At 39.4% G+C, this 25,824-nt stretch overlaps 2 protein-coding genes across 3 annotated transcripts in view; both read left to right on the plus strand.

The window, feature by feature from the left end:
* Positions 1 to 6,886: 6,886 nt before the first annotated feature.
* On the plus strand, positions 6,887 to 20,034 carry LOC124094841 (arylamine N-acetyltransferase 2). Of its 2 annotated transcripts, XM_046447844.2 has the most exons (3): positions 6,887 to 6,973; positions 15,619 to 15,699; positions 18,365 to 20,034. In XM_046447844.2, exon 3 carries the CDS (start codon positions 18,370 to 18,372, stop codon positions 19,240 to 19,242), a length of 873 nt encoding a protein of 290 aa, XP_046303800.1. In that variant the 5' UTR covers positions 6,887 to 6,973; positions 15,619 to 15,699; positions 18,365 to 18,369; the 3' UTR covers positions 19,243 to 20,034. The 2 variants fall into 2 exon arrangements, with proteins under 2 accessions (XP_046303800.1, XP_046303799.1); XM_046447843.2 differs by lacking the exon at positions 15,619 to 15,699 and having other exon boundaries at positions 6,891 to 6,973.
* LOC124094840 (arylamine N-acetyltransferase 2) overlaps positions 6,917 to 25,824 on the plus strand; it is a 37,441-nt gene continuing 18,533 nt past the window's right edge. The window contains exon 1 of the mRNA XM_046447842.2: positions 6,917 to 6,973. The gene's annotated coding sequence lies outside the window, so the exon portion shown is untranslated. The remainder of the gene's footprint in view (positions 6,974 to 25,824) is intronic.

Below are 25,824 nucleotides of genomic sequence, written 5' to 3' on the forward strand. Positions count from 1 at the left end.
CAGAACATTCTAACTCTATAGGGTAGTATGAAAATAATTCATATCTCTAGTATGAAGATAAGAAGACAACATTATTAAACACAACTGTGACTATACTAGATCGTTAAGGAACACAAATTAGAAAAGATGTAATGTGTGACATCAAAAACAAATCGGGGATGCAAAAGTGTATTTGTTCCGGCAACGTGATCAGCTTTAAGCTTCAAGTTGTTGTCTGCTTAAAATAGCTGGTAATTATTAGGTTTTATGGAAGCCTCATGGTAACTACAAAGCAAAAACACTTAGTAGACACACAAAAGATAAAAAGAAAGGGTTCAAAGTGTTCCATTACAGAAAATCACCAAACTTCAAAAGAAGAGAGTGACAGAGAAAAAGAATAAAGCACCTACAAATTAACCAAAAAAGTTAACAAAATGGCATTAATGTTATATCAATAATTACCTTGAGGAAATGGATTCAATACTCTGATCAAAGGCATCAAGTCAGCTGGGGTTGTAGCTCAATGTCAGCATACATACCTAGCATGCCAAAGGTCCTGGGTTTGATCCCCAGTACCAGAGAAAGAGAGAGAGAGAGAGAGAGAACAGGACATCAAGTGGCTGAATGGATTAAAAAATAAAAACAACACTTAATATTCTGCCTACCAAGAGACTGACTTCACAATAGCCTTTAACAACAACAAAAAAAAAACTATAAAAATAGAAAATTTAGGTCATTATAATATGATAAACGAGTCAGTTCATCATCCACAAGATGCTGGTTTTGTAGGCATGAAAAATCTCAGAGTCATCACTCCTCAGTCTTTTGGTCAAGATCAAGTCCAGCGTGCCAAGAGTCATGAGATCATGGAGGCTTCTACTGAGATTGCAAAGAAATCCTTTAAGGCCAGACAACCGCTGGCAGAATTAGTCCCTGACGGTGCCTGGATAGGACAATATGTGTGAAACTGCAAGAGTGGAGCCAATACTACAGCTCAGGCCCCAGAAAGTGAGGGGTGCCAGCTACAGGCATTATCTGTCAAGGGAAGATGCAGGTACCATGCAAAGTCCAACCAAGAGAGTGGACACGTGGAGACCTTAGACTTGGATTTTTGAGCAATCCTGGAAGAATTGGCTTTGAAGAGATGAACTGAATGTATTTAACATTATGAGATGGGCATGAGCCTTTGTGAGCCAAGGGCAGTGTACTGTGGTTTAGATCTGGAATGTCCCCAAAGGCCATTTGTGTTTAAGGGTTGGTCCCCAGTCTGTGGTGCTGTGCAGGTAGGGTGAAACCTTTGAAAGGTTGGGTCTAGTGAGCAATCTTAGTCACTAGGGACATACCCTTTAAAGGAATTATGGAACCCGGGGCTCTTTCTTAGGTCCCAGCAATAAAGTGAAGAGTTTGTTATGCCAAACATTCCCACTGTGATGTGCTGCCTCTTCACGGGACCAAAAGCAAAGGGGCAACTAACCATGAATGGAAACCTCCAAAACTGGGCGAAACCAAACCTTTCCTCTTTCTAAGTTGGCTATCTCAAGTATTTTGTTAAAGTAATGGAAAATTGACTAACACAGTGTAATAGTGATGCTTACACATTGAAGGATTAGCTATTTATTCCAGTCTTCACAATCTTGCTTTGTTTGTGCCCATAGTTTCAGAAATTCTAAGGAGGTTGATTATTATGCTCTTTGAGGCTATGGCCACTGCTGCTATTTCAGCAGTTGATGGCACCCTCCATCAAGTTTGCCCCAAGTCCATGGTTTCTGTGTTGTCACTGTTTCAGCAGTAGAGGGCACTCCAAGCCCACATTTGTCCCAATCTGCAGTTGGTATGTTGTACAAAATGGATTTGGAAATTACCTAAAGTCCTCACTAGGTCTGTGAGGCTCCACGTGAAGTTGGAATGGCCCCAGACCCCTCATCCAGTCACTGTCATGTGATTGAGTGTTCATAGGATTTTGACCACAGTTGAACCTCAACATGGAGAATCTGACCCTAGCTCTAAAATAATATCTTGGGCTTATCATCCTCTCCTTCCTCTTTGTGGACAATGACTCTAAATTTTGTGTTGCTTTGGGTTAGAAGAGTGATGAGGTGGGCAGTCCCATGGCTATGGTGGCTTCCACAACAATGAGTCACACATGGGACACAGAGCTCATTGAGACCAGCCCAGCATAGAAGCAATTCCAATGCCTATACTGCTATGAACTGTTGTTATGGTCTATTCATGGCCCATAACCAATGAATCTGGGTAGAGGTGATGTAGGTCAAAACAGAAGTCCATCCCACTGAGGCTTCAGATCAGGTGCAATGGTAGAGACTCCAACTGTAGGCAGAGGCCTAGGGACAGAGTTTATTGGGTTCTTCTCAGTATTAGGCCAAAAAAAGTTCCAAGGCAAGGTCTTGCCCAACAGATGGTGCTTTTCTCCACATTGTGTGAGGTTGGAGGAGGGATGTCAGGGTAGCTCCTTGGCCACCAACGCTGACACTAAGCTGGGTCACACTTAAAGTTCAAGGTCCCAGGGACTGGCACAATCTTACAGGTACACTTCAGAGCCACACTATGGTCACTAGGGATATAACAAGGACTAAAAGGCTGTTTTTGTAAAACAAACAAAACAAAACAAACAACAACAACAACAACAAAAAAAAAAACCTGACTCTTCACCTGGCCCAGCAAGTGTCCAGTGGATAACTAAAAGCAGGATAAAATCTTGGCATCTCTGCCTTCATTTTGCATCCATCTCCTTTGTTCTGAGTCATTCTCTCTGGCAGTCACCTTGGGTCTCAGGAACAGCAGGTTTCATCAATAAACATCTTGTAATGAGCCAAAACTGTCCACCGGGCAGTAGCACATTTCTTATTGCTGTGACAGGATCCTGCCTGAGCAATCCTGACAAGTGACCAGCCAGACCACAGTTTGACCAAGACTGCTTGGTTATACATGCTTCTGGTCGGCTTGCCCCATCATCTGGGAGTTCCTGCCAGCACCCTTAAAGACAGGGCTGGAAATGTCCATCCCCTTGTCTTCCTGGCATGGCTTTTTTCTCTTTCCATTTGGTTTTTGGGGTGAGTGGCCATACCCGACTTGGGACCCCTGGAGTTGGGCCTCTGACCTAAGACTCTGGAAACCTTGGTGCATGCTAGAACATGAGTCTGTCTGGCTAAGGGTGTGGGGTTCTGCCTGATTCCAGGGCAGGTCCAGAGGTTTCTCAGGCACTGATCTGGGGGCAGGGGCCATAGGGTTCTGCCCAGTACTGGATTTCACCATGGTGGGTCCCACCCTGAGTTCCAAGTCCAAGGCCTGCTCTTTATTACCATCCCTCACCCAAGCCGGTCAGTGCTCTCCACAGGTGCTGCCTACCACTGGGGGAGGTGACGCAGGCAACTCTTTCCTTTCTGCCTTCTTCAACATATCTTTTCTTTGCTAAAACCAGGTACTGCGTTCTCTCACTTGGTTTCCATAGCTCTTGTGAAGGTCGTTTCAGGTGGGAATAGCTGTTCAAATTGACATATCTGTAGGGTGTCACTCATTCACCAATCAAACTAATCACAGTTATTTCGAATTCCCCATCTGATAGCTCCCAAATCCCTACCATATCTGAATAGGATCCTGATATTTGCTTTGTCTCTTCAGAATTGCTTTTCTTTGTGCTTCAGCATGTTTTTAAAATTTCATGTTGAAGGGTGGGTGTTAGTGTGTTGGATCTCAGGTACTGAGGTAGGTAGGCCTTAGCTTTGTGTTCTTCTGCCTAAACATTCTGCTGGGTTTACTGCTTCCTGTAGCCCTGGGTTTCTGGGACTCTAATTTCCTTTGGTGGCCTTGTTTTTGCCTAACAAATTTTCAGTTTTTCAGCCATGATTCTGTTGTGTATAATAGCCCTGTTGATAGAGAGATGCATTCTGAAGTCCTATAATGAGACCCAATCTTTTAGGGATCCTGTGCCCTAGGATCTGACCTTCAGAAGTACTTCTCAGTTCCCCCCACCCCTATGGGGAGGCAGGAATGCTAGAGGGAATTAGAATTAGGTATTTTTCTTCCCTCCTTTTAGCTGGGCTCTTGTACAGTAATTTCCCTGGAGGGAAAAGGGAGAACAGAATGCCCTGGGCTTACATCAAATGGTTATTTTTCTCCTCCCTCTGACAGAAGCACAAGGGGATTATTCTTCAGTCTTCGGTGACAACCTGGTAGGGCTTCTGGAGGCGAAACTCCCAGCAATGCACACACCCTCCCCTGAGACTCACCCCCCAACCTGCCCACAAGAATTTCTCCACTCTGAGCCTCCAGGAATCCATCAGTGACAATTCTTCAGATTCCTAAAAATAGTGGCTTCATCTACAGTCTCCTAATCCTGGAGGTTAGTTCCCAGGATTAAAAATAAGCTGTGATTCTCTGTATTCATCTGTCTCTCTGCTTGTCAGGGTGACAGATTGCCTTGTGACCTGAATTTTCTGTTGGTTCTCAAAACAGTTGTTTAATTTCAGTTTATTCTTTTTTTTTTCCTGGTTGAAATTGGAAGAATAACTCCAAACTTCACCCATTGGAATGGAAACCAGAAATACCGGTGGTAAACAAATTTTAAAACAGATATATTAAACAAATAAATCCTCCACTTGTAGCCAGTAGTCCTGTCCCCTACATCAGCTCTTCAGGGAAAATGAGGAAACCAAGAACTTTTATTTCTTTTTTCTACCTTTGCAAAAGAGAGAGAGAGAGAGAGAGAGAGAGAGAGAGAGAGAGAGAGAGAGAGAGAGAGAAAGGTTTTCTTTTTCTCTTCCAAAAGGGAACAAAGAATCAGTTACCAAACATCATGTTATAATTTTAACTAAAGGTAAGTTAGCACACTATATCTTTAAACCAGACATACTAATGCAAATGTTTAAATGGTTTCAAAAACATAAACACCATGCATGTGTCACAGAAGCTGTCCTTCCTATCATTATTATTACCTCTCTGTACCTCTCGGCCTCTCATTTGCATGGTGAGGAGGATGCTCAGCTGCAGTTTAATCATTTATCAGCTCTACTCTTCTCCCCTTTGCAAAACCTTGATGTACTCAGATATTGGCCAATAGGTTTAAATGAGCACTGGAGGCTGTAGAGTGTTCCAAGCCCAGTGACATCTCAACCCTTGGCATCAGACTTCATGCCCTCAGACCCCAGGATCCCTAACTGACCTTACTCTCCCTTAACCACAGCATCCTGATCTGGTAGTTTCCCATGACAGTTCTCTCTGGACATCCTCAAAGCCTTCTTCCATTGTATTAGTGATCACAGATACAAGTCTCAGACTTTTAAATTTGCTAATCTCACTTGTAATATTCTAATTCTAAGTGCAAAATATCCAGAATTAAGGGAGCAATTGCTATAACTCTTGAACATGTCCTCTCCCATATATTAACTGAAATGCCCCAGATCCCAATCCCATTATTTTTCTCCTGAACTTTCCTTACCCACATCCTGTCAAATATTTATCTGGCAAGATCTGCTCTGTTTCATTCCTCCATGTAGTGGTGTCCTGGTTAATTTGGGGAAAGTAGCAAAAATGAGAAAGGTCAATAGTATGAAAAAGAGCTGTTCACATTCACTAGTAATCAGAGAAGTGAAAATTAGAACACTGAGCTGTCACCATGGATAAATAAGATTGGCAGACACTGGCAATTGCCAACACCAACTGTCAATCAAGACATAGGGGAAACATGGGAATTCTACATAAGAGGATAAATCTGGTAGTGCTGAGGGAAATTAGGTCTACTAATTCTGCCCCTCAGCACATTGCATTCCTGCAATCCATCCCAGCAAAATCCTCATGATAATCTTCAGACATAATGGAGCAAAGTGTTCATTAAATCAGTGTTTGGAATAACTTGGTGAGGGGGCATCCCAGCTGCCCTTATCCAGGAAAACAGGTAAGTTAAATACTCCTAGATTGGGTTGCTCTAAAACCAGATCCTGGGACAACAATTTTCTATAAACATTTATTTGGGAGATGATTTGGAGAAACACAAGTGGGGGAGTGAGATCAGGGCCGTTTAAGAATCAGCAAAGGTTAACTGTGAAGGAATGAAGCCCAATCACACTGGATAACGTGAGGAGACAGTGTCGTGCATGTTTCACAGCAACCCCAGTTTAGCAATTAGAAAATGGGGACACATATCCTCCAAGTCCCCTCATCCTCACTGAGTGGCTATTTTCCCAGGGACACTGATTGCAGGTCTAACCATCCTGCCCAAGCACAGACTACCAGAAAGCCTTCAGGTAGAGAGTCCAAGCTATAACCAATGAACCAAAGGAATGCATTAGAGCATCAGGTGCCAAAGAAATAACACAAGGCATCAATCATGTTATGAAGACAGTTTTTCAAATGCAGTATAGAGAGAAACATCTAAGAAACTACAATACTGCAAACCAATGTCATTAATGGAAATAAAAACAGAAGAAAATGAAACGTCATATGGACATTTATGTACCATGCATAGACAAAATTCAGATATTATATAGTGCTGGTGCATTTGGGTACAGATGTAAATTAGAATGAGGATGAGGGAAGAAAGAAAGAAAAGTGAAAACAGAGAGGTCTCAGGAATGGGTGAAGACAGTAAGCTTCCACCTTCTTCTACCCCCTCTAGGTTACTGGAACCGCTTTCCCTGCACCCTTTCCAAGCTCTGAACTTCCACTTCACACTCAGGAAGCCTGGCTCAAGCTCCCAGAGATCAGGAACTATGTGGAATACAAAGGTCCCTCACAGCCAGAGGCGTGTGAACCATCAGATAATATAAATCCCCACACCTCCTCAGGAAAACATGGAAGGAGAGGTCCACTGGGGCACCAGGAAGCCCTGCAACTACATTTCCCAGAGATCCCTGGGTGGACTCTAACCAGACTCTGGGAGTGGGACAATTTGGTAACCAAAGAGAGCACTTCCTCTGCAGACCTAGGAAGAGGCAGACTGCACACAGCCTGGTTCCTGGTCTCAGGCTCTGGTAACCTGGTAAGTGGAGCTCCCCACTGACCTGCAGTGGGCTTTGAAACTGGGGTTTCCTCTAGATTCTACTCTGCCCTGAATTTCAAGTTCTAAGTTGTTCAGAGAGTTGGGTGGCTCCTGCTTGGAAATAATGCTGTAAATGCTATGCAGCATAATGATGAATCTAACAGACTCTCAGTTCACACCCCCTGGGTGACAGGCACGGCCCCAGCACATTCTATCAGAGAGAACTTGAACAACTCTTTTAGTGTCTCTGAAGCTCCCTTTCCCATAGTAACACGGAGCTAATGATGGTACTTACTTAAAGTTTGTCATGCAGACTCAGTCGATGTATTAAAAGGTAGCAGCATTTAAGGGAAATTCTTCAACTGGATTTCTCTCTTGGAAACTTTGGACACTGTCCTCTGTCCTCAACTGGGTGTGTCCCAAGGTCCAGTTAATCCTGCAGGGAGCAGAGTCATAACAATCCTGCTCCTTTTGCCTGAGCTGATCAGAAACCCCCAATGGTCCCCAATGTCCTGCGTGTCTGGATTTTCTTATCTGCAATGTTTAGAGAAATTCCTGGGGGAATGTTTACCATGTTGGAAGGAGGCTTAGTGGGGAGGGTCTCGAGGAGCTATAAGAGGTGAAAAGTCAACTACTTCACTGTTCCTGAGAGTAGGGTGTCTCCCCTGAACACTGACTACAAATTACACAGGAGCAAGGAGCCTCCCTAGGCAAGGCTGCCCAGGAGCAGGGGACTCTGTGCTCTGGACTCTGCTCCCGTGCTCTGGCAGGATGCCCACAGGACAATCCTCTCTCTGGCTCTTTCCCGATAAACTGCTCTCTCCCTTTCCTGTCCCCGCCCCTCCTACTGCCTTAGACACAGAACAGCTGGGCACACCCTGTCCCTCAAAAGGAGCTTTCTGGCTGTCAGCTCTCTAGCTGCCCCCTGTCCAGAGACTTATTTCTTGACCTCACCATCTTCAGCTCTAGCCACTCTTCAGGTGGGCTTCCTGCCTTCAATGGTACCCTGTCCCCCTTCCTAGCCACTGAAGGCATTCCCAGGGAGCCATGGCTGAGAGAGCAGAAGACCTGCCCAAAGGCTGTTGAATAATAGTCTTTAGCTGTGGCCAGTCTAGCAAGTCCATTTTAATCCAGGTAGTCAAAGGGCTGGTTTTGTGAGTGCCGGGGGTGTGGTGTTAATGTAGTGGAAAGATATTCCCTTCACTGTGGAAGACACCAAAGAAAATTAAAGGGAAATGATAGGAAATGAAAAACTTATACATTCAGAAAGAAAAGCAACTCACTAGCTCTGTGTATAACTCTTATATTCACTGATAACAGAAAATCAGCACTAAGCGTACAAGATGTCATCAAAGTCACTGCCTAATTGGATTTGTGCTGCTTGTGGCCTCAAGGTGTGACAGCACATCATAAGTAATCTACCTCTGTTCAATCTGCTTTCAGTTCTTCTTTATTGGGCTCTTGATCACAGCTCCATTTGGGGCAAAAAAAAAATAAGGGTTTCTTTCACCAAAAAGTTGAAAAGCCCTGTCATACCTAAAAGATGCAGAGACTGTAAAGACCTGGAATTGAACGATGGATTCTTCCTACCAACCTGCCCTCCTGGGCACATCCAAAGGTGGTGGTTTGGGTTTGAAGTACCTTGGCACGTAAGGGTAAATCACAGAAGCCCATCTACTGAAAGTGAACCATTCGAGAAAACAACAGGCATCCAGGTGATGTGCAGAAAAACACAAGCTTTCATGTGCCACTCAGGTCCCTCTGGCAGTGGCCTCACTCTATGTGTCTTAACTTCCTTTCGCACAGAGCCCCAAAATGACCACCAAGATGACCTAAGTTCAGTTCTTCAAAAACAGACACTGAGACAAAGATCCATGTGCAGGTGATTTAAGGAACTGCTGGAGAACCCCAGCTGCATCGGGATGTAAATTACAACTCAAGACTCTGTCCAGACTCCAGCCAGGCCACCAAACTTTCAAGACCTCATGCAATAAATCTTAACCCAGGGCTGGACTGGCAGGACATCAATCCCTGGAATCAATACTACAGGTTCTTAAATTTAAGGACACCGGCCATTCCGGGAGCACAGTAACACATTAAAGAAATCTAAAGGACCTAAGTGACTTACAGATAGCATTGTCCCCGTAGGGACCACAGTCCTGAATCCTCCCGATTCTTTCACCTTTTCTGGGCGCAGTGAGCATGCCCTGTATTGACCCTTCTATTCTGATGGTGGGCACTAGTCCAATGGGTTCATGTGAATTCTGTTTGTTTGTTTGTTTGGGGTGTGTGTGTGTGTGTGTGTGTTTAATTTTTACATTACTTAGGAAGTGCACTCTCCAGTTCTCTGGCTCCACCCCTCCCTATTTCATTATACATTTCATTATACCTTTCCATCATACATTTCAATCATTTAACCAGAATTGATTGAATACAAAAATTTTAACTGGGTGCTCATTGGACTGGATGGCTCCAGTGCTTTACATTCCCAAGATAAACCATAAAATCAAGAGTTGCCAATTGACCTGTACCTAAAGACTTTCCATCACTGCTAATGAAATATGTTTCCTTGTTTCCCTGAGGACCTGGGGCCTTGACTCCATGAGGTCTGGCACTGCCTAATTGAGGAACCTCTGTCTCCTCGATTTGATATTCTAAAGACTTTAACAGTTCCAATATTGACAATACTGGACGAGACTTTCCTGCATTGGTGTTTCTCAATCTTCAGATTTAAATTTCCATGTCTTTGTATATCTGTACACACGGAATGGCTTCTTCTATAGCTCTAGTGCTCATCACTTTTCCTCTTTGCCCTATTTTAGAAGGAACAGATGCTCACCAGTACTAGTATTCTGGCCTGTCTTAATTTTCCTTTTGATTTTTACTTCTTGGCTATCAGGACAGCTCATTGTTACTGCATTTCTCAAGTTGCTTCATGTTTGAGATAGTCTTTGCATGCTTATCTCCTTTATGATTCAATGAACAGTGAAAGTAAAATGTTCAAGGCCATCAAGTTCCTTCAATACTTTGTAGACGCAGTTCCATGACTTCACCTTTGGATATTTCTGGGGAACATTCTGTCGCCAGCCTGATATTTTCTTCCTTATGAAACATTTTCTCTCTCTGCCAGATGCTTGAGTAGTTCTCTTTAATTGTGAATCTCAAAAATGTAACCAGAATGTATTCTCGTGTCAAGGATGTAGAACCAAAGCCTCCCAGAATCTTGCCTGTCTTGTTTTTCAGATTCAGTTTCTTCACTTTTTCATTTGATCCAAGTACTTCTTGATCTTCTGTACATTTTCTCCTACTTTTTGAGTTCTCCTCTTCAGAAGCACCAAGTGGATTGTTTGCCTCTTTTTTTGATCCTGTAGCTTCTCTCTGACTGTCATAATGATGACTGTAATGGATGTATCTTTGCCTTGTTGTTGTTTGATTGGTTTGAGTTATGTTTTCGTTCTTGTTCAGTATGTGGGTTTAACCCCGGGGAATTGCACATGACTGAAGTGCTCTACCAATGAGCAATATCCCCATTCCCGGCTGTGTCTTTTTATGAGCTTTTACTATGAATATCAAAGTTTTCTTTTTTATATGATGTTGTGGTTTGAATTAGTGTCCTACCAAAGCACACATATTCAAGTCTTGATTCCAAGCCTATGGTGCTTTGGAAGGTGGTAGAACCTTTCAGAGGTAGAGTTTCATAGCAGACTTTCCAGTCATTAGTGACATGACGTTGAATGGGATATTGGAAAATCTACACCTTGGCAAACAAATTGGTTTCCTTTTGTCGATACTCTGCAACGTTGCAGTAGGCTGACCTGAAATGTGATGCGCGAATTGATCTAGTGGTGGGAATTTCAAGCAGCACAGTGTTCAGGCAGCAGCACAGATATTCCTGACTGGTTTTGACCAGATTTACAGGGAGAATTGGGAGCAAAGAGAAACAGAGCAGGAAGATTCAGAAAACTTGCCATCTGGCCAGAAAAGGAGCATGTGTTTAGTTTTAGGCCAACGAAGGTATGATTATAACTACCATTAAAAAGAAGTCAAACACTTTGCACTGAGGTGATAGGAAATATGCTTTCAGTGTTATCTCAGGAAACGCCAAGACCTTACCCATCACAAGCCCAGAACTGTAAAAATGCACGTGTGTTTCAGAGACTTTCCAGGGAAGCATTTTTTTTTTTTTAGAAGAAAGCTCAAAAAATGTGATCCTGATGGCTCTGGGCAACTTTGGATCTCATTACTCTGAGGTTTGTTTCATTGGGCAATGTACTCAGAGGCCAATTCAGCTGTGGTTCTAGTGGTAACGAACAGAACTTGCACCAGTGAGACCTTGGCATTTTCCATCAGCTGCTGGGTCTGCAACCATACAGAGCTGGTTACAGGCTTGGAATCTCCCACCCAGATTCCACAGGAAAGCCCTGATGGGGGCTTTGTGTGGAAGAACAGATTCCCTGGAAACACCGCCTGAGGGTGATTCATGAATCTGTTAGAGTGAAGCTAAAGCTGCAAAGGAGACCCCTGGAAGTGAGAGAAGCCAGGATGTGGAATACCTGCCGGGGGAAGCTGCAGACAGTGAGTGGAGACAGCCCAAGACGTAGTAGCCATGTGGGTCACAGCAAGCAAAGCCACAGGGGTTGCCCAAGCCCTTGGGAGCTCACATCCTACCAGGGTGCCTCAAATACTGGCCATGGAGATTTAGTGTAACAGATATAAAAAATGTCATTGTTTTTGCTTGTGACACTCTTATTTTACTTTATTTTGACACTGACAATTGAACCCAGGGACTCTTGACCACTGAGGTATAATCTTTTTTACATTTATTTTGAGACAGGGTCTTGCTAATTTTCCAAGCTGGCCTCAAACTTGTCATCCTCCTTCCTCAACCTCCCAAGTAGCTTGACTACAAGCTACAGCACCATGCCTGGTCATACCACCCCATTTTAAGCTAGCTTTATTTTGCATTATCACCCTCTTATAAGGTCACTCTTTTTTTCCCTTTATTGTAACTTCTAAAAAAAAATCCCTCTTTAAATGACTAAAATATTAACAACTAGCATCAACTATTCCAGAAAAAGGGGACAAGGAGGATTAAACACTGCACCCCAGATCTTCTCATCAGCCATCTTTCTTCAGGTGAAACCACCTGGTAGTCCTAACACAGCATCAGAGTGTGGGCCAAGGATTTGCTAATCCTGTTCTCTAATTAAAAGAAGAAGAATATTTAGCTTGCCAAAAAAAATATGTTTTTCCAGCACTTCCACAGGACAAGGGCTTGGGAGATGAAGGTCATTTATAATCACAACAATGTTTCAAATACAGCGAAACTATCCCTGAATTACCAAGATGGCTATGAAGTGGCTAGATGAAACTCAGCATATTAACTTTTTGTTCATTACACACAACTCTCCTTTTGTCCTCATAAAAACCTTTTGTTATGGCTAACAAATATATGAAAAAAAAATGTTCAGTATCATTAGCAATTAGGGAAATGCAAATAAAATATACACAGATTTCATCTCATACAAGTCAGAATGGTAGTGATCAAGAATACAAATAATAATGCTGGAGGGGATGTGGAGAAAAAGGGATATACTTTTACACTGTCAGTGGGATAGTAAATTAGTATAACCACTATGGAAATCAGTATGAAAGTTTCTCAAAAGACTGGTAATGAAACCATCATATGATGCATCTACCACTGCTTGGTATTTATCCTAAAGAATTAAAGCCATCATACTGCAGAGATGCGTGCATACTACCCATGTTGATAGAAGCACAATTCACATTAGCTAAACTATGGAACCAGCTTAAGTGTCCATCAGCAGATGAATGGATAATGAAAATGTGGTCTATACCTGGGCGTGGTGGCACACACCTGTAATCCCAGTGGCTGGAGAGGCAGCCAAGGCAGAAGTCAAAGCCAACCTCAGCAATTTAGCAAGGTGCTAAGCAACTCAGTCTCTAAATAAAAAACAAAAACGGCTGGGGGCTGTGGCTCAGTGATTAAACGCCCCTGGGTTCAATCCCCAGTACCAAAAAAATAAATAAATAAAAAGTGTGTCATATATATACACACATACACACACACACATATAATGGAGTTTTATTCAGCCATAAATAAAAATTAAATTATGTTATTTGCCGGAAAATGGATGAAAATTGAGACCATTACATTAAGCAAAATAAGCCAACTCAGAAGGTAAAGGGTTGGATGTTTTCTCTTATAAGTGGGAGCTGGAGAGGAAAAAGGAAAAGTATGTATGTGTGTATGTGGGGGGACTCATGAAAATCAAAGGGACATCAGTTAGAGGAAAGGGACCATGGAGTGGGAAGCAGGGAGGGAGGGCGAAAGTGTTGGGGGAATGGGACTGGACAGATTATATTATTACATTGTGTTCATGTACGAATATGTAACAAAAGTTCCATCCTTATGTACAACTACAATGCACCAATAAGGAAATGTGGAAAGAGTAAAAAATATTTTGTCTACCTGAATTATTTGAGATGGCCATTAGGGCAAGTGTCTGGTCATTTTCCTTATCCAGCTAGCTTATCGGAATCAAGTGAAAGAGAGGGAGAGGGAGAGAGAGAAGGAGAAACCTGATTTCCTTCCCACTAACTCTTCCCTCTAAATACTAGTGGTCATACAGTGGGCAAAAACAAACTTCGGAAGGTAAACTTAGGACTTAATGTCACCCTGCCTGGGTTTTTGTGCCACTTTGGTTGGATCCCTCCATATTAATACTCCATTTCTTCTTCCTTTTGGAACAGGAGTGTTTAACCTATGCTACTTTATCTTGGAAGCATAAAATTTGTTTTTGTTTTGTTTTGTTTTGTTTTATAGGTGATCACAAACTCTTGTTTGCCTTGAGTCTCTAAGGAGATTGTGGACTTGGACTTTTGAGCAATGCTGGAACAGCATTTTGATATCTTAGAAATAGACTAACTGCATTTTTACATTAAGAGATGGACATAAACCTTTGGCAGCCAAGGGCATAATCTCCTATTTGTTTAGATAAGTGCTCTCCAAACTCACATGTGTTAAAGGGATGGTCCCTGCCTATGGTATAATTGGAGGTGGTAGAACCTTTAAAAGGTGGAGCCTGGTGGGAGGTTTCCCAGTCATTGGGAGTGCACCTTGAATAAGGTATTGGGACCCCAGGCCCTCCCTATGTCTCTGCTTCCCTTCTGCCATGAGCTGAGCAGCTTCCTCCACCACATGAAAACTCCATAACTATGAGGTATAATAAATCTTTACTCTATTTTAGTTGATTTATTTCAGGTATTTGTTACAGTAATGGAAAGCTGCTTTATAACTAATGATATCATGCTACATCAATTGTTGAGAGCCACAGCCTAAGGGGCCCCAGCAAACTTTCAGACTGCCAGCTGATGAGTGGCTCACAGAGGCCCCAGCAACTTCTAGCTGATTGGCTCCTCTGCGGTGATGCTCATTGGGCTGTTTCCCCGCCCTTTCAGACTATGGAGCTGCTCATTGGGGGACTTTTTTTGGCTCCGCCCACACGACCCAGCCAATCGGCCTCAAGAGCAGGAGGAGTGTGGGAGGTGGGAGGCTTGGGGGAAGCCCGTGGTGGCAGTTGGGCTCTGAAGGTTTTTCCTGAGGAGCTGTTTTGTTTGGCGTGTGTGGTTCTAAAAATAAAGTTCGTTTCTTTTGACAAGTGGCTCCTGAATTGTGCCCAGCCAGACTGTGGCAATCAATATAGCTTTTTCTGTTTATCATTAATTATGCATTAGCTCTAGACTTTGTGTCCTTAATTACTATTCTAATTTCTGAAAATTTTCTTTCCATAAGCCACAATGTATTATCACCTTTTTTTTTCACTCTTTATTATTGAGTCTTTTTAGGTATTTTATGCTGCCGAGTATCTGTGAAGAACTTTCTATTCAGGTTGATTTTCTTCTTCCATTGCTTGTCTTTTGGACATGACATTTTTGCAAGTTATGTCTTACATTCTAATTCCAATTTCATAGTATTTTCTCACTTTGTTTTGTCATCATATTTATGACTGAGTAATTCATTTCTACCACTTATGTATTTCTTGAATTTATTGTGGCTGGTGAGATGTCTGCCTGGTACTGGGCTTGAACTTCTTGATATTTTCTAAGGAGGTGAGAGAGGATGAATATGACAATAGATATTGTAATGGCATATTTTCTATGAGTGATCCTTGGCCTCCTTTTTGGAAACAACATTTCCTTTTTATATCCCAATATCTCTCGATATTATTGTCAGGTTAAAGAAGGCTGGGTGCTGCCAGTATATACTGTTGTGTGATGTGTCTGGTGTATATCCTGATAGCAGTCATTGGTTTGGGACATGGTTCACCTTCTGGCTATTCTCACAGCAGTTAGTCATCTGATGCATTGCCTCTGGGTCTCCTCCTGGTGACTTCCAGAACCCCCAGGCTTAGAGCCCATCAGTGTTGCTTCCATTTCTCATGATTTTACTTTCTACACTGTTCCTAGGCAATTTAGATGGTAACTTACTATGAACTCCCTCCCGTTCCTCTGTATGTGACTTTTAGGGCTTCTTTATAATTTGTGGTCCAAAATTCTACCCTTTTGTTCTCGATAAAAGTCACGTTATCTATTTTTGAAACCAACTTTTGCATTATTTCTAGAAGTTGCACCAAGAAGAAGAAACATTGTAAGACTTTCATATTAAAACTGACGATCATCCTGTGTTCAACTTACTAAGACAGGTACAAAGTGACTTTCTGAGTTTTCCTTGGGCTCTTTGTACGTTCACATTGCCTCCTTCCAGTCTTCTCCTCTGTTAATGATCAAACTGCAGGGAAAGGGTCTCTGCCTGCGCAGAGATGCTACCAATCAACGTGTAAAGCGAGGAGCTTTTTGAGTCACTCTTTCCCTGGCAACAACTTTCCAAGTGATTTCAGCACTTAAGCCTGGAATCACAGCTTTAGTAATACAAAACTGCTTAGGGTAGTCACAATACCAAGTATTATTGGGCTAAAACATGTTTTTTTATATGGAGGCCCTCAACAAGAACAGGTTTTGTTCTAAAGGACCTGCAATATTTTGTCTTAAGAAAAAGAATAGTCTTTGGAGGAAGAGGAGAGCTGTGCAGGAAGGATGATAGAAGACAGAAAACACACTTGAAAACAAATGATAGCATTCCCAAAGAAACAGAAAATGATTTCTAGATGTGTATAATATATATATACATATATATATATATATATTTGGCTCGGTTCAGGGTGCTAGGGTTTGAACCCAGGGCTTTGCACATACAAGGCAAGAATTTTACCACTGAGCTACATCTCTAGCTCTCTAAAGTGATGTCTTAATAAAATCTGGATGATCTAAGTTATAATTATAGGGCTAGGCATGGATAAAATATCTTTTCCCTTTTGGCTCACTCTTCTCCTCTCTTCCTTATATACTTAGTGCAGATTCTGAGTTATGGGCCAAAGGAAATCTGGGAGGGTCTAACTAGATACCATTTGTTCTCCCCAGACATGAAGCTGTCTAAAGGTTGAGAAAAGGTGCTAGTTAGTGTGAGGAAGGGTGCAGATGCAAGTTTGGATGAGGAGTAATTCAACTACTCTAACAGACTCAGGGGAAATGTTGCAGACATCAAGAACAGAGAAAGCGGGAAATACCGGCAATGTAAGAAGGATCACTAGATCAAAAAGAGGGAGGGAGGGAGGGAGGGAGAGAGAGAGAGAGAGAGAGAGAGAGAGAGAGAGAGAGGATATCAAGAGGGAAAATAGACATACTTAGCTTATCACCAATCAGCACAGGGGACCCTTTGTACCATGTCATCTGAGGCTGTGGCACATCACAAAGGTCTGTGCACTACTGTCACAAAGTCTCAAGAGATCAAAGCTCTTGGATGGCAAGTTAAAAATCCTGGCTAAGTGGAGTAAATAAAGTAAGGGACTTTTTTTTATTTTTCTCCTCATATTACCTGACTGTAAAAACATAGCTTTAGGTTTCATCAAGTCCTTTTCTCATCTTCTCTTTTATTTTTTTTTTTGTTAGTGTTTTTCTTTATAGCTTCTCCCCATAGATTTGGTTGATGGCCCATGAGCTTTCAGCCCCACATCAGAAAATCCCTCATCAACATCTATCTCACTGGTCTAGCTGGGCCACGTGCCAATCGTGACCCAAGCATTGGACCCAGACCAAGATTGTTTTGAACTGGCCCTTCCTGGTTCATGTGACTATCTGGGAAGCTCAGTAGGTATGGCCCACTCTCCACAAAGAAGCCAGAAAGATCACTCTGATTATGGCAAGCATTGTCAAGTCATAACACTCCTCTTACCTGCCTTCATTATTTAAATTATTCATCTCAGAATAAATTCAAATCACCCACAATGTCCATCAAGTCCCTGTTACCTGTCTGATCTCATCTCAATCCAGTCTTCTTCTCATTCAGTTGACTCCTATCACTCTAGTTTCCTAGATGTTCCTAAAACATTCTAGGCAGCTTCCCACACGGAGCCTTTGCCTTACCTCTGGACTAGGAGAAATCTTCCACATATGTCCACAGAGCCCATTTCTACATCCTTGAGGTCTTAGTGTGCCTTTCTACAACCACCTTATTTGGCATTGAAACTCTCCCTATACACATGCTATACCCTTTCTTTGCTTTAGTATTTCCCACAGTCTTATTGCACTCTTACAGATTTGAGAAATTTTGGAAAAGTTTTATTTATCTACTTATTAAATGTGTCATTCTAACTTTCACACAATTGTAATATTTTGAAGGGTAAAAGTAGAATTTTTAATTAAATATTTATCTATTTATTTAATTATGGTACTAGGAATTGACCCATGACATTTTAGCATGCATTCTACCAACAAGATACACCTCCAGCCCAGTAAAATATTCGTTGAGCCAATCCATCAATCAGTGAGTGAATCAACATAAATCTTTGAGTACAGAAATCACGTAAGATTCTGCTAAAGGGAAATTTGAGTGGGTCAAGTACCATGAATGCCATTTACTCTACTGTAGAATTCTCCTGTTTGAATCCAGAACCATTTAGAAGCCTATCTTAATGGATACCAATTGGAACTCAGGGTTATTCGTCACTAAGAAAACCACATCTAAACTGGTTATCATTTGACTCATCATTTAATCTGGATTTCCAGTTTTTGATACTTGAAAGATAGAAGAAATGATAAGACTTTCCTGCTAAGGTCGCTGGAACTTTAGTGAACTATGAATATATATCACTTCATCCAATCAAAGCAAAAGAATTATTATAGATACTTGCAAGCATTATTTGTATCTACATATTTAAAACACATTCTAGCTAAAGTTAGGCTGCTCTAGGAAATCCAAGTGCAAAAGTAGCATAATTTGTTTTTGGTTTTGTTTTATTTTCCTTACTTTAGGGACCATGGACATTGAAGCATATTTTGAAAGAATTGGCTATAAGAACTCTAGGAACAAATTGGACTTGGAAACATTAACTAACATTCTTCAGCACCAGATCCGAGCTATCCCCTTTGAGAACTTTAACATGCACTGTGGGGAATCTATGGAGTTGGACTTAGAGACCGTTTTTGACCAAGTTGTGAGGAAGAAGCGGGGTGGGTGGTGCCTCCAGGTCAATCATCTTCTATACTGGGCTCTGACCACGATGGGTTTTCAGACCACTATGTTGGGAGGATATGTTTACATCACTCCAACCAACAAATACAGCAGTCATATGGTTCACCTTCTATTACAAGTGACCATCAGTGGCAAGAACTATATTGCTGATGCATCATTTGGATGTTCCTACCAGATGTGGCAGCCTCTGGAATTAATTTCTGGGAAGGATCAGCCTCAGATGCCGGGCATCTTCCGCTTGACAGAGGAAGAAGGCATCTGGTACCTGGACCAAATCAGAAGAGAGCAGCACATTCCAAACCAAGAATTTCTCAATTCCGATCTCCTAGATAAGGAAAAATACCAAAAAATCTACTCCTTTACTCTTGAACCTAGAACAATTGAAGATTTTGAGTCTGTGAATACATACCTTCAGACATCCCCAGCCTCTGTGTTTACAGGTATATCATTTTGTTCCTTGCAGACCCCAGAAGGGGTTCACTGTTTAGTGGGCTTCACCCTCACCTATAGGAGATTCAACTATAAGGACGGTGTCGACCTGGTAGAGTTTAAGACTCTGAAAGAGGAAGAAGTGGAAGAAGTATTGAAAACTATATTTAATATTTCCTTAGAAGGAAAACTGGTACCCAAACATGGTGATCAATATTTTACTATTTAGGATAAGAAGCAAAATCACCCTTTTTTTGCTATAAGTACTTAATCCTTTAATGTATTTTTTCCATGCATATGCAAAAGTTTACAGAGTAGACTAAATAAGCCCTTTTGTATCCATCACTCAGATCATCAGTGTTCAACTAATAAGCTATCTTATCCTCTGTACCCCCACATTATTTGAAACAAATCCTAAACATATCATTTCTCCCATAAAAAATGTCAGCATATATACTTAAATTACTTTTTAAAGAAAGCTACACATCTTTTCCAAATTAATCATACTGAAGTGTTTTAATAACAACATGGTTAAATTGGGAAATATAGAGCCAGAAAACTCTCCAACACTGATTTATTGCTAAATTCACAGATAATTTTACTGGTAGTAAAGAGAATAGTGAGAAAATAATTTTCATTAATTTCAACCATAATATATCTAATGTCCAGTTTTTACAAAATATCACCCATATGATTTAGAAGTGGAATGCAATAAAGAAAAATGAGACATTATTGGTTCTAAAAAGCCTAATAGCCCTCAAGACAAGAGTTAAATCAACAGATAGGAACATGTGATTTGGCACTAAGGGGGTGACACACTACTAATTTCTTCCAGGATTCTTACAGTCACAATCTTCTATGAACTATTTTTCTTAATGTGGAAACAATGATATTCATATAAGTTTTAACTTATAAATTAAATGATTTATATTTAAAATTATTAAACATGTTATAAAATACATGTCATTTTAAAAAAACTAATTTTCTACATAGTATAATAAAACATTGTTGACTACTATAATGTGAATCAAAGTTTTTTTTTTTTTTGGAAGTTCTAGGATATTATGGAGCTAGGTGGCTTCTGCAAAGGGGTCTTTCTTTCATCCTATTTCTTATCTCTAGTCATATTCTTTTATTTCTTTCACACTTTGCCTTAAAAGAATGAACAAGAAATTCTTTGTATATATCTGAGTTCAAAGCATATGAATATCAGGTACTGGATAAACCTGGGTTTCTGATTCATCAAGGTTAAACAAGCTTAATAACTACATATTCAGTGCCAGAAAGGGTTAAAAAAATAGGACTGGGAATGTGTTTCTGTGGTCGAATGCTTAACTAGCTTGCATGAACCCCTAGGATTGATTTCCAGCTCTGCAAAAAATAAAAAGAAAGATAGTAGGTTAATTATTTATGTGGATGAATAAATAATTTCAGTAATAAATTCTAGATTAGCAATTAATAACTGTTATTCCATATTACTTCATTTCCATTTTGCTTAAAATGCTGCTCCCAAGAACAGGGAAAGATGGCACACCAGAAGAAACTACATATCATAACAGCACCCCAAGACTGAAATAAAATAGCAGTTCTTTAGTGGCAAATTGAAGTAGGAAGACAGTGGGGAAACACTGTAGAAAAGCCAGAGAGCTACAGTTTAAAAAAACACCAAACTTTTGACTCCCAAGTGGTTGACTAAGAATTCCTGCAGTTGAACTTTATTTTTTTATTTTTAACACTTTGCTTCTTTTTTTCTTCTTTCTTTCTTTCTTTCTTTCTTTCTTTCTTTCTTTCTTTCTTTCTTTCTTTCTTTCTTTCTTTCTTTCTTTCTTGACTCATTCATGGTACACTTGCTTTCAATGGTGAGTGCTCATGCTGTAAGTCAGTCTGGACACAGGAGTGAGTCTACAACACAGAGTGGAGAGAAAATCATGGCAGCCACAGCAATTACCAGTCTTCGAGTCTGCAGAGTGAAGAAGAGCAAAAGACACTTGCCTTTATAAGTGTGGTCTGAGCTGTGGGATGAGGATCATGGCTGACGAGGAAAGAAACTGGGAGAGATAAGAGTCAGATGGAAAGCACTGATCCCCATGCTATTGCAAGCACAGAAGAGGCTGGAGTTTAGGCAGACATGTACCACTCCTCTTCCTCTAGCACATGGGCTGAGGCGCTCAGAATGAGGCACCCAGATTGGTGTACAAGCAGAGATGGTGAGAGGGCTGGTTAGCACCCCTAACAGACTTTCACTCCCACCCATGAATACATAACAAAGCCATTTTGAGAGTTAAGTCTGCTTTGAAGTAGACAACCCTCCATTCACATAGATGACTAGGCAAGGAGGAGGTGGAGCTCATTATACAGACTCCCCTAACAAATTTGGACAATTTGGGTCAGACCTAAGAATAAACAAGCAACAGTATATCTGTGTCTCACAAAATTTCTCATAAAGAGTTTCTAAATTCACAACTGCAAGGAAAAAAAAAAACAACTCTATTTCAAAAACCTCAGCAAAAGGAAAGCCAAATATATTGCATTAACTGTTGAAATTAACTGTTCCTAATAGATTTCCAATTTTGTGTTTTGCCAGAGTCCTATATAATTTTTTGTAATGCCAATTAATTGGATCTTCTCTTGGTACCTCTTTTTTTTTTCCACTTCTATCTCCATTCAATTCCTTTCTCCTTCATCCATTGTATTTTCCTCTTTTTAATTTCTGTCTTCCCTCCACCCACTCTTTTCTTTCTCTTTTCCTTTCTTTTCTCTATTTATTTTTTAATCCTTTCTTCCAATTGAATTTAGTATACTATCATTAATGCTTAAATTTCACAGCTAGTCTATATTATTTCTCATTCACATTCCTCTTTTATCAGCAAAGTTGTAAGGACCACTAGAAATAACTGTTATAGCAAATGTTGATATATTATTTGCTCTTAAATTACCACTACTACTGGTAGTTACTTCAAAGTGTCACTGGTGGTTGAAATTAACACTTTATGCTGATCAGATGTGTTGAAGCTAAGATACACACCCACTCTGGGACTTATTATATAGAAATAACTACTCACTAAATAACCCCCACATAAAAGAAGAAGAAGAAAGCATCTTAACAGATGCTTAAATCCAAGTCCTCTGAAAACTATGAGGAAACAGGCTAATAAAATGTCTTCAAAAGTTTACAACTCCCCAATAACTGAATCCCTATCTATTGATGTGGATGAAACAGTAGAAAAAGAATTTAAAAATTGATGGTTAAAATGACCAATAAACTAAAAAAAATCTAAGGAATGAATTAGGAACAAAATAGAGGAAGAAAAGGAGTGCTTCAATAAAGACAGAGAGATTCTGAAAAAGAACCAAACAGAAGTTCTGGAAATGAAAGACTGAATAAATCAAATAAAACAATTTAGTTGAAAGCCTCACCATTAGATTATATCACACAGACAACAGAATTAGAAGCTTTTAAGAAAGTTGTATATAAACATTTATTCATCAATACAGAAAACACAAGAACTCAGAGAAGATTAAACAACAAATTTAAGAATCATTGAAACCAAAGAGGTATCTGAGATGCGGGGGTAACCTTTTCAGGGAAATAATAACAGAGAAATTTCCAAATCTTGAGAATGAGATGGACACCAAGATACAGAATGCATCCCAAACTCAAAGTAGACACTGTCAAAAAATAACCTCTCCCCAACACTTTATAGTTTAAAGGCCTAATATAAAGAACAAGGATAGAATTTAAAGCCTTCAAAAGGTAAACATCAAGTCATATTTGTAAATACAGCAATCAGAAGTAATTCTGATTTCCCAGCAGAAATTCTAAAATTCTGGGATGTTTGGAATGATGTGATACTAAGCCCTGAAAGAAAATAACTGCTAACCAAATTTGCTATATCCTGCAAGCCTATTCTACAGCCTAAAAGAATAAATAAAATCCTTCCAAGGTAAGTGTAAACTAAAAGAATACATAACCACTTTTGAAGTCAGCTTTGTTGGATATGAGAGTGCTATACCTGCATGTTTTCAGGCTCCTTTTACATGGAATAGAATTTTATATCTTTTGGTTATCTTTACCTGTATAAGTCTCTTGCAAACAACATATAGTTGTGTCTTAATTTTTAATACACTTTGCATGACAGGAAATGCTTGAAGAAATACTACACATAGAAGAAATTAAAAACAAACTCCAGAGCTCAAGAATGGACAAATATCATAAGAACCTAGCTAAGCAAATAAAAATAAAACTGCATTAGCATTAGAAATAAAAAGAAACTGGCAGGAATTAATAAATATCTCCCTACAATAAAACTGAATGTAAATGGTCTCAACTCTCTATGTCTCATTAAAAGACATAGATGGGCAAGGTAGATTAAAAAGGAAGACCCAACTGTATGTTGTTTCAAAGAGTGTCTTTATACAGGCAAAGATAGCCAAAGGATAGAAAATTATATTCTATATAAAAGGAGCCTGAAAACAAGCAGAAATAGCTATTCTCATATTCAACAAAGCAAACTTCAAGACAAAATTAATCATAATAGACAAAGACAGTCACTTCACACTGGCACAGAGAACAATCCAACAAGAAGGTATAATAATAGCAAATATTTATGCCCCAACATCAGTGCACCTGATTACATAAAATAAATACTACTTGACATAAAGACCCAAATAGACTCAATTTACTTCTCTCAATACACTTCTCTCACCAACAGTTATCCAGACATAGTTAGTAAAGACTCTTCAACCTAAATATTATAAATCAAATGGACCTACCAGACACCTACAGAATATTTCATCCAGCAATATCCAAATTAACCTTCTTCTCAGATGCTCATGGAACCTTCAGCAAATAGATGATATTTTAGATCACAAGGCAAATCTTAGCAAACAACAAAAACAAAATAAAGAATGTAATCCCTTGCATCATATCAGATCATAATGGAATGAAATTAGAAGTCAACAATGAGAAAAACTATAGAAACTTCATAAACACAGGGAGATTAAACAAGTACACTTTTGAACAATGAATGAATCAGATAAAATTAGGGGATAAATTTTAAAATTCCAAGAATCAAATAAGAATAGTAATATAACATTCCAGTATCTCCAGGATACTATTAAGGTGAGTTTTATAGTTATAAATGTAAACACCAAAAAATAAAGAAGATCCCAAATAAACAACCTAATGATGTGTCTCAAGGTCCTAGAAATACTAGAAAAAAAAGTCAAAAAAATAGTAGAAAAAGGAAATAATCAAGATCAGAACTTAAATTAATGAAATATATAATTTATTTATTTTTTTTAAATTTTTTATTTATTGTTTTAGTTTCCAGTGAACACAACATCTTTGTTTGTATGTGGTGCTGAGTATCGAACCCGGGCCGCACACATGCCAGGCGAGCGTGCTACCGCTTGAGCCACATCCCTAGCCCTGAAATATATAATTTAAAAAATACAAAAGACCAACATAGCAAAGAGTTGGTTCTTTAAAAAAAATAACAAGACTGAAAAACTCTTAGCCAAACTAACCAAAAGGAAGGAAGAAGATTCAAATTAACAAAATATGAGATGGAAAAGGAGGTATCAGCACAGACATCTCTGAAGTCCAGAGCATCATTAGGAACTACTAGAAGAATTATATTTTAATAAATTGGAAAGCTCGAAGAAATGGACATATTTCTAGATATAAATGACCTACCAAAATTGAATCAAGTGGATATAGAAAATCTAAACTTACAAATAATAAGCAATGAACTCAAAGCAGTAATAAAAAGCCTTCCACAAAGAAAAGCCCAAAACCAAGATGAATTCTGTTAGACCTTTAAAGAACAAATCCCAATAGTGTTCAAGTTATTTCATGAAATAGAAAAAGAGGGACTCCCAAATGTATTCTATGAATTCAGTAACATCTTCATATCAAAACCACATGAGGACTTATCAAGGAAAGAAAGACCAATGTCCCTGGTAAACATAAATGCAAAAATACTTGATAAAATATTAGAAATTTGTGTACAAAACTGCATTAGGAGACCTGTATTTCATAATTAAGTTGGTTTCACTCCAGGGATGTAAGGATGGTTCAATATACACAAAGCAATAAATGTAACTTATCTTTATTAGAATAAAGGACAAAAATCACATAACCTTTAAATCAACACAGAAAAAGCCTTCAACAAAGTTCATTACCCATTCATGTTAAAAACACTGCAGAAATTAGGAACAGAAGGAATTTACCTCAATATTATAAAGGCTATATATATGATAAATCCAAAGCCAACATCATACTGAATGAGGAATAAAACTGAAAGCATTTCCTCTAAATAAGAAACAGGATGAGGATATCCACTTTCAACATCCTATTCAATATACTAGTTGAAATTTTAGCTAGAACAATTGGCCAAGTGAAGGAAATTAAAGAGTTTCAAATAAGGGATAAGTAAAATTATTACTGTTTGTATATGATATGATGTTATATTAGAAAACATATATGGTGAAAGGAGACCCTCATCACTATACAAAATACATGTATGAAGATGTGAATTTGGTGTCAACATACCTTATATACAATCAGAGATATGATAAATTGTGGTATAAAGGTATATTAAGAATTGTAATGCAAAAATAAATAATTTTTTTTAAAAGGCATCAAAAATAAAATAAAATGTCAGATATAGTAGGACTTCATTTTTTAAAAGTTATGGTATCTATAATCTATCAATTATATATTTTTAATCCTTTTTACTGGATCTATATATACATAGAAAAATGTGCATATGAAAATCAACAAATGTTCGGAAAATGATTGTTAGAC

The sequence above is a fragment of the Marmota monax genome, unplaced genomic scaffold, assembly GCF_021218885.2.
Source record: "Marmota monax isolate L192 unplaced genomic scaffold, Marmota_monax_Labrador192_F-V1.1 WCK01_AAM20220418_F8-fsc00040, whole genome shotgun sequence".
NCBI classification, from domain to species: domain Eukaryota; kingdom Metazoa; phylum Chordata; class Mammalia; order Rodentia; family Sciuridae; genus Marmota; species Marmota monax.